Genomic DNA, 9,947 nt, shown 5'->3' with positions numbered 1-9,947 from the left:
GCCGGACACCACGCACCGGGAGTTTAGCCGTGCCCCACTGACCGGGATAAAATCTGTCTTACACTTAACGCTAGTGTTCGGTGGTACGTTTGTGCTCCCCATGAAAGCGAACATATTGTGATTTTAAAATAAATTTATTGGTACGAAGGATCCATGGAAATATCAAAACATCTCAGCATCATCGCAGTTGTGACAATTCGCCTGCTGCGACGGAACGATAGCTTTAGCTACTGCGGATACTGATTACACAATGCCACACATTGACAGTCACATACGGCGGCGGCGGGCTCCCGGCACGATCGGCCCTGCTGGCCGGCGGCTGCGCGCGGTCCCTGACAGCGGCGGGCCGCACCCTCAGCGTTCGGCGCCGGCGTCCGCGCCCGCTGGGGGCGCGCGCTGGCGGCGGCGACGCGCGGCGCGCCAATCACGAGCGCGCGAGGCAGACGAGGGTCTGGAAGCGGCGACAGTGGGAGAGGAGGGACGCCGCGCCCGCACCGGGACGCTCAATCACCGGATTATTGAATCAGAGCGAGGCGGCGGGAAGCGGGCAGCGCTCGGCCGGCCGCTGGGCCGCGCTGGCCGGTCGCTGGGTAGCGCTGGTCGGCCGCTGGGTGGCGCTGGCCGGCCGCGCGGCGTGTCCTGACAGCGGCCGAGCCACCTACAACAGCCGGCATCGGGCGCGCTTCTTCTTCTTCACCTGCCGACGGGAGGTGGCGCTGAGAGCGGCCACCAGTGTGTACACAGCCGGCGGACGGGGACACAGGCACGACGCAGCTAGGCTTAGTCCGAAGGGCGTGCTGTCGCTCAGGTGAACAGTGCAGGCAACGAAACTTATGAATCAACACCAGCACCATTGGCCGAGCTTTGAAACATTCGTGCAATCACCAAGCAAAGGCGCCTCAACGAACCCAACAGCGCATCTAAAGCGAGACAGGTAGGGCCGTACCTGCAAGGCCGCGCGCGTGGCAGTCTCAAACACCTCTCGGACGCCCTCCTTGCTTTTGGCCGAGCACTCAAGGTAGGCGAAGGCGTTGATTTTCTCAGCCATGGCGCGCCCCTCCTCCGGCCGCACCGGCTCCTGCTTCATCTTGCTCAGCTCTTTAATGGTGTTCGGATCGTTCCGCAGGTCCTGCGGGAAGAGACGTATGCCAGTGAGCGTTGATGTTGCTCCAACGACCCCCCCCCCCCCCCCCCCCTCCCACCCCCAAGATGGAGAAACCACAATCCCCAGAACTATTAATGAAAGTGTGTTCCCGTTACCATCTCAGTCACGGTAACGGCAAATATGTACGAAATTCACACAGTAATCACAACATTCCAGGTCTCAATGCACTTTTCACGGCCATTGCAAAGCCAGATTTAGGCACTGCTTTTTTGGTGTTCAATGATGACGATGGTGATGATGTGGGCTATAGGGCGCGACGACCACCCAAGTGATATGGAATCCATGTGTTTAGAAGTACATCAAAACACAAGTGTGAACTTCCGAAAAGCCCATCCTAATGAATTCGTGATCGGGAAAATGATCAAAATTCAGAGGGTATCAAACAATTACGGGATGCAAAGGCACATCCAGCAATAAAGTCGACAAGTATGCTGAACATGTACAAAGTATAACGATGCGTGTGCTTTGTCCCAGTCCCCACGAGCCGAGCAACAATGCAGAGTGACTTCCGCATCTGCTAACCACAACTGACCATCGTTTTCCGACATCAGACCACTCACCAAGCCATACAGTTGATGGCATGTAATGTTTCCATAACGAGACCTCTACTTTGTTCTTTAATAATATGAAACATGAACCTCGCACATATACAGCCAAGCAGCCCCCCGCGGAAGTGAGACATTCTGCCCCGACGGGCAGACTATTTGCGAGCTGGCCGGTACGTTGCAGCGGAGCGACGTGGTCTGACCAGCGCCTCGCCGGCGGCGCACCTTCTTGTTGCCGACCAGGATGATGGGCACGTTGGGACAGAAGTGTTTGACCTCGGGCGTCCACTTCTCAGGGATGTTCTCGAGCGAGTCGGGCGAGTCGATCGAGAAGCACATGAGGATCACGTCCGTGTCCGGGTAGCTGAGGGGCCGCAGCCGGTCGTAGTCCTCCTGGCCGGCCGTGTCCCACAGCGCCAGCTCCACCTGTTGGCATACACCACAAACTGAAACAACAAAGGTCACCCCCCCCCCCCCTCAATTCTTGCACCCTTGCTCACGCTGACACATGGTGAAAGGCTCAGAGAGACTGTGAATGCAGTGGGAATGAGGGAAGGGAGGGCAAAAGTATACGGTTCCATATTACAGCATGGCATGCATAGCCCATTGGAGCTGATCACTGCTTTGTTGGGACATGCATAAGAAGTAATCTCATATACTTGGATGTAAGCAATTATCACGAAACTGATGTCCATCTCGAAGATCCTCGCCATCGACGACCACAAGACGCACAACACGAACGCAACACAAACCCATGCATGACTTGTACACAGCACACAAGGCAACAGCTTCGCCGGCCGTCCCTTGGAGGCCCGAGACTTCAGTTCGCCGGCCGTCCCCTGGGGCCGAGACTCCAGTTCGCCGGCCGTCCCCTGGGGCCGGGACTCCAGTTCGCCGGCCGTCCCCTGGGGCCGGGACTCCAGTTCGCCGGCCGTCCCCTGGGGCCGGGACTCCAGTTCGCCGGCCGTCCCCTGGGGCCGGGACTCCAGTTCGCTGACCGTCCCCTGGAGCCGGGACTTCAGTTTGCCGGCTCTCTGACCTCTCGAAGCCTTCGACCAAAGCTCACCTGTTTGCCGTCGACCTCGATGTCGGCCACGTAGTTCTCGAAGACGGTGGGCACGTACACCTCGGGGAACTGGTCCTTGCTGAACACGATCAGCAGGCAGGTCTTTCCGCAGGCGCCGTCGCCCACGATCACCAGCTTCTTCCGGATGGCCGCCATGCTCTAGCCGACTCAATGCCTGGTGAAGCAAGGACATGCAATGTGTTAAGAGATGCTATGTGGTGAAATAGCTGATATCTTTGCATCACTTATGGGCACTAATTACCATCTGCCCTTTACTATCCAAGTCTGACTATTCAGTCACCTGAACAATATTAAGATAATCTAAACAGACCCAACCAGAAAACTTTGGGATGCCCTGATCATTACCAGAACCCAACAAGAATGATTGTAAGCCATCAGAAACCTAAGACCACTGGTGAGCCACTAGCATTTTGAAAAAGTGAGACTTCCACAGACATTTGCAAAAGGCATTCATTTCCTGCTTTTTATGCAAAATAAACTCAGCTCTTATTGATGAGTTTTCAGCCTTCTATCTATCAGGTCAGATGATGTCATGTTGCATTGGTCATACTTTCAATACTCTACATTTTGAGCTGTGCTTATACCCATATGCAGACCATAAGCACAGACTGGAACATCAAGTATTCAAAATATAACTCATGTCTGCTCTATAACATCGTGTGACCATTATCTTCTCATATAATGAAGGCTGATGACCCAGCAGAAGGACTCCAGACTCACAATGACTTCCACCAACTGAGGCTATCCACAGCTTGACACGCCATGAAGTGCACGGTGCGCCAAATGTATTCCATGGGATGGTCCCAAGCTAGTGCTCCAAGTTAACACCAAAGGTCCCAGATTTTTGAAAATTTTGATAAATGTGACTCCTGCAGCCATGAGCACACACTGCAACCTGCGATATAAGCCACAGAGGGGGAAGCAAAACAAAACTAACAAATCAACTCAAGCCCCTGACTCTTGGCTGCAAGCTCGCTACCTGTCCTTGGAGTTACAGGGTGCCCACACAATCTTATGCAGCCAGCACACATATGAAATGTGTCCAGCCACATACAGCAAGGACAAATGACCACATAACTGATACCAAGAAAAGAGACAGCCTTCAAAGGCCAGAGTAACAGGCATAAAGCCTTAGCCCTCAAAAAGACCAAAAGGGTGACTTCCTTAATTACCTTTGATACACTTTCCACTAAAGACACATTAGACATTCAGCAATCAGCTGTGATTTTGTTGTTTAAGCAGCGCCCCATTTACAGCTTGTGCCAGATGGGTCAAAACCCATGATCTATAGAGTATGTAAACTAGATGAATCCTGTGGGACAATGTCTGCTTATATTACCATTTAGGACAGGGGACCTGGTCTTGCACAATCAGCACTGCTAAGACTCGAAATTAAGACATCATTCATGGATATGCCTAGCTTAACTTTCACTTCAAACAATTGTTTGGTGGACAAGACTCAACTGAATTGGGAGTACATTTGGAGAATGGATGACATGGTGTATTTTTTCTGATGTGTGAGGATCAAAACCAGTGAAAAATGTTTATTTCGTTTACACAGGGTTCCATGACAATCAACAATCATGACTATAACATAAGCATCTTATGTCAGGCTACACTTGCACCAAAAGTGGTTGATAAGTTGAAAAAGTTGATACAGTGGTAGCTGATATGGAAGGCTGTAATTTTCACTATTGAATTTAATTGCAAAAGGCAGAAAACAGTATAAACGTGGCATAGGTATCTTATGCCAGGTTACACTTCGTACAAAAATTGACACACTGGTAGACATTATGGTAGGCTGTAATTTTCATCCCTGAATTTGACTGCAGAAAGCAGAAAACAACACACTAACCCACCTCATGAGACCCCAAACTGTCTGTCCCTCTGCTTGCAGCAGTACATTTGGGTGTATGCTGAGGTGCAGGCTGACAGTTTGGTCATGCTTGCTAAGTGAGTTTTGGCAGATGGCATATGTAAATACTGATTATGACAAATGCAGTCACACTGTTTTAAGACTTGTGGAAAATACCTTCAAAATTGTGGAGGATTGCAGCATTGCATAGAGGTATTACCCAAGTTGAGAACTTTGACCACAGCTGATAATGAGCAAATAAAAACAAATATTTGGCTTATAGCCTGCTTTATGTGCTGTTGGCAACATTTTGATAGAGTTGCAAGTGGTGCATGGTCACAACTGATACACATACATATAGATCTCCCATGCAAATTGGCTTGTTGGTGCACCAGCTTCCATCCTCTGACATCCTTACTCCTCTTTGGCACTAGAAGTTAGCCCAAGGTTTCAAATGTGTTCCCCATGCCAGCCCTTCTTCATTATTTGTTCATATGCTTTGCAATTTCCAGCACACCACACATTTCCTGCCTTTGGGTTCACAATAGCACAAATTCAAATTCATCACCATAACCATCATGAACACATACTGAAAACATTAAAAGATAATAAAAACAATATATATATAAAATAATATCTATCTAAGAAGTTTTCTGGGACCTTTCACAACTTTCAGATAATGACCTGACTTAAACTTTAAGCAGCTACAATATGGATAACCAAAGATAACAGATTCATTTCAATTGATTTTCATGTGAGGCAAGACAAGAGTCCACCACATAAATTCTAAAATGGGGTGACTTAAGCTCAACAACTCATTAAACACTGCATGGGGTAATCACCTAATATATCATATGTCAAAAAAACATAGGCAAAACCCAATGGACCCAAACCTTTGGAGCTGAACAAATAAGAAGGTATAGACTGGAGGGTATTTACAACAATATGATAAATATTTCTAGTCAACAATCTTTTTGGATCACCTTGATGTCTTTCTCATATGACCACCTCCAATAAAACAAAATTGGGGTTGGCTTATGATCAAACTGGAATTCACTATCTATACTGCGCATAAATAAAACTGTCCACTTTTCTGATACAACAGCCATTTACAGTACATGCATTATCTTGGCAGTGGGGCAGCATTCTGCATATTTTAAACATAACTAAAAAGAAATGGTCCAAAGTTAAGGATATTGCAGCAAACATAAAATATGATGAAAGAAGCTCACTTACAAGTATCGGGACATTTTTAAGTCAAACCACTCTATCTAATGCCTACATAATGTGCTCGACAATATGTCATTCTGTTATATCATTGTACCTTGCACAATATTGACTGAAATCCACTTGGCAACTGATATATCTGGAAATCACACTAAAAAAGGCCAGATATGAACAACTAAAGAATCCCAGCTTTCTTAGCCTTGATTACACCATGGCCAAAGGAACAGCAAGACTCTAATAATGATAAGGTATAATGCATGCCTGAGTGACCTTGAAAGAGTTCCTGAAATAGCCTGCACATCCACATGGGCATGTACCTCAGAAACTGAAGGGGTTTGGGTCTTGTGGATAGGGCAGGGAACTACACCAAACTGTTCCCAAGATCATAATTCCAGTTCAAAACCTCATACAAATATGAAACATTCCCTTTAAGTGTCATAATCACTTTATTAACCTGCCAGTGAATGTAATCATTCCAGCCATGTACTGCTTATTGAATGTGTATATTGTGTTGATCCTGATCCAATTTTTCAGGCTACTGTTTACCATAGCTTCATTATGCTATCCGTCAAATGAGTTCTTTCATGTAATTTCACCTCACATCACAGACTTATGACAAATGCTACACCTAATTTGGTTCCTAATGCAGTGCAGAATAACCCCTGTCCCAGTGTAAAGCAACCAGATTTGGAAACAACAAAGGAAATAACACCATAAATGATGTGTGCAGTTGTGGATTCCAGGGGATGAATGCCCACCACCTACCTATGCATGGAGCGCATTACATCCAGTATATAGATGGTTCACACATACTTTTAGCATGTGCCTATGTGTTAATAGACATATGACCGTCATTACTGCAGCAACATTCGCATTACAAACCCACCATCCACGCCCAAAACCACAATGAATCATCAGTCATCCTGAGAGACAAAATTGACGCGGTGAAACTGCAGCCTCCCGGACGAGTAACAAATGTAACAAAGGCATAAACACCACCAAATCGAATATAGCCATGATACACCTCCGAAGGATTTAAACACTTACCGGGAGCAATCTCGGTCTTATCAAAAACAGCAGCAGCGCCCGGCAAGCCGCACACCACCGCCTCAGCCACACCTCAAATGCAACCGTCAGAGGGCAGCAGGGGTTACCTAAAAGAGATGGGTACAATTGAAATATAAACACTTGAAAAAGTGTTAGGATAGAGATGTGCTAAGGTCGTATCAATGAATACCAAAAATTCATGTGAATCCGGGCGTAGTTTTATTAAATAAGTTAAGAGAGTGAGATGGTGGCTGAACAGTGGAAAAATACCCAGCCTGCAAGTAAACTTTTACAACAAACAGGTTTCTCCACAGATTTGGCCAACTTTCTTCCCACAGTTAAGGGGTCTAAAGCCCAAAGTTGGGGGGGGGGGAGGGGGGGCCGAAGCTACCCAACTGAATGGGGAACTACCTACCCCTACTTGTGATGTAGGAACGGAGACGTGACTCCAAAACGCCCTTCCCGTCAGCATCGAACACGTATTTTTCACTACGTGAACTTGCACATAATCCCTCAATAATTATATAATTTTTTATTATAATTTTTGTTATCATTTGCAATAGGTGTAATGCTAAACAATAGTGATGAAATTCATTTCACGCCACCAGGCTGGTACATATCTTTGCATATGCAGGTGTAAAAAGACAACAGACACACACAAGCACAAACAAAGACATCAGGCAAGGTACTCAGTGCTTACTTGACAGGCCAGAGAACCTTATCCATGGTCATGACCTAATTCGCTTATTTGGTGACGATCGCGGACACACTGGCCCAGGTAGGCGACGGAAATATTCCGGACATCTGACCTGTTAACTGCCAGGATTTCCAGTGTCATGAGACTGCACTCATGTCGGATATGCACATGTGTCCTGGCAAAGACGCCACCGACCCCTACTTTCACGGGTGTCATTTTGTATTCTTTTGTAAGAGCCCTGCCGCCTCCCCCATGTTTTAGTTGGGGCCCCATGTTGGTTTGGTCTCAGATTGTTTTTGGCTGTAATACTACAAAAAGGGGGAAACATGATCATAACACGTAAAAAGGCATGGCACCTTTCACCACAAGATAAAAATAGTCACAGCTGAGGGGATTAACAATGCAACAAACTTCTCTTACCTAGCGCCATAAGACACGTAATGGTTTGTGAGGTTAAAACGAAAAGCTCTGGAATGTGGGGATGACCTGAGCTCTTCATGGCTAACCCCGTCACCGTCCCCCTCAGCCAAAATGCGTGCCGCCTCCCATGACCGCCATAGAAGAGTGTCAACGGCACCCTGAGGTGGCCCCTAAAGGGCGCCTTCACCTACAGATCAGAAGAGATGTGTGCGTCCCAGTGCCTGCTCTCTCGATCCAACCCTGCATGACTTCTATACTGCTTAAATTAGATACTTCTTATAAATTATACAAAGATTAAAAACATGCATTGCTTTTATCAAAATAAAGTGGGCTAAATCCGGTGAGAAAAAATGGGGGGGGGCGAGGGGTGGTAGGTTGTCGGCCCTTCGATTCGCCCCCCCCCCCCAAATAATTTACAAAAAATTGACACCCTTGCCGACTTCGCTCGCATGCAATGTCTTAACAATGCTGTTCTCACTGGACATGAGTCTTTGGCTCAACACCAGCTGCCGGCCAGCTACTAGCATGGGACTTGATAGGCGCTGACCATTGCATTCACTGTCAGGTGCGCACAAGGAGAGCAAGATCGGTGCGATAGGCAATTTGGCTGGCATTTCAGGGCCCGTAGCTACGGACTGGGAGCCCTTAATACAACCTCCAACCCGCTTTTCGGTCTCTTTGGTCCATCCCATCGTGCTCTTAATCTTCGGGCCGCTTATGACATCAGAAAGGACACGTGATCTTCAGTGCTTACCCTCGCCAGTGCCCATGTCACCATGTAACGGGGATCCTTCCCAGTGACATAAAATCTTCCATTCCATGGGACCGTGAAATCCCCCCCCCCCCCCTCCCCGCCCTCCTCCAATAAAAACTTCAGCTGGCGGATGCCCACGCCTGACCAAGTCTTTGAAGAAGTTCAGGCGGAGACTAGGAGGCAATACACCTGGGAGTCGCGGTAGATGCATGCATTCTGTATGAGGCCAATCATTCTAAGACATGCGGTTGTTCCTAATTTCGAAAAGAAAGAAGTGACAGCGAATCTATTTTGAAACGTCAGACGGGTCTTAACATGTGTCAGCTGGACTTTGATCGGCGTAGGTGTATGTCGAAGCGTTTGCATGCATATGACCAACAGGTGCACTTCACGCTTGTCACAGTGCTCCTGGACGCCACTGTACTTGGTTCAATCTTACGAGCAGCTGCGAGCGCAAGCCAAATAAGAGAGACCACGTACACGTGCGGCGAATCCAGCGCGATCAGCGCTTCATGCTTAGCTCCGTGCACGACGAACGTGGCACCACGCAAGCGACATCTACCGGCACTGCAGGGGATGAACCGTCCGTGCGAAGAGCAAATTCCCTCCCCAAAAGATACTACACCAGCGTTGGTGCACAAACCTCACCGCAGCGGCTACTAAGCCGCTGTGGTGAGGTTTGTGCCCTTTCCTGGTGACAGTGCTGCCGCTGGGACTTTGGCAGCCTGCACATACCTATTGCCACCGGTAACTGCGGCATGTGGTCGGTGGCTCCCCACCAGGTCACCTCGCTCCACGGAGATGATGGACTTGGGAACCGAGTGTGCGTGCGGTGGGTGGTACACCTGCGTGGTCACCGTCTTTCCCTGTTGCAGGAAATCTATGGGAGCCAGGTGTGTGGACCGTGAGTGGTCCGCCTGGTGGTCCGCTGAGTCTGTCGCGCAGAGGCTGCGTCGGATCGATCAGAAAACCCAGCTTCAGACTGCTCACGCTAGCGCGCCACTCCGGATATCACGTGTCCACGCGACGGTAACGCTGTCACTGTGCCGACCTGTCTGCGCTGTGGTCAGAATGGCCGCTCGAAGCCTGGCTGCCTTTTTGAGGCGGCGAGATATTACCACTACGGTAGAGAGGGTTACATGCAGCCAAC

General features: G+C 48.5%; 1 protein-coding gene across 1 annotated transcript; it reads right to left on the bottom strand.

Moving 5' to 3' along the window:
- Positions 1-113: 113 nt before the first annotated feature.
- On the bottom strand, positions 114-7,033 carry LOC119107669 (ras-like GTP-binding protein Rho1). The gene is made up of 5 exons (XM_037231190.1): positions 6,927-7,033; positions 2,777-2,951; positions 1,936-2,136; positions 947-1,129; positions 114-697 (listed from the first exon to the last, which is right to left on the bottom strand). The coding sequence occupies exons 2-5, from the start codon at positions 2,930-2,932 to the stop codon at positions 659-661; spliced, it is 579 nt and encodes a 192-aa protein (XP_037087085.1). The 5' UTR covers positions 2,933-2,951; positions 6,927-7,033; the 3' UTR covers positions 114-658.
- Positions 7,034-9,947: the final 2,914 nt, after the last annotated feature.

Source organism: Pollicipes pollicipes, unplaced genomic scaffold, assembly GCF_011947565.3.
Source record: "Pollicipes pollicipes isolate AB1234 unplaced genomic scaffold, Ppol_2.1 Scaffold_6686;HRSCAF=7923_pilon_pilon_pilon, whole genome shotgun sequence".
NCBI lineage: Eukaryota > Metazoa > Arthropoda > Thecostraca > Pollicipedomorpha > Pollicipedidae > Pollicipes > Pollicipes pollicipes.
Note: the sequence above shows the minus strand (reverse complement) of the source record. Positions and strands in the feature narration are given on the sequence as shown.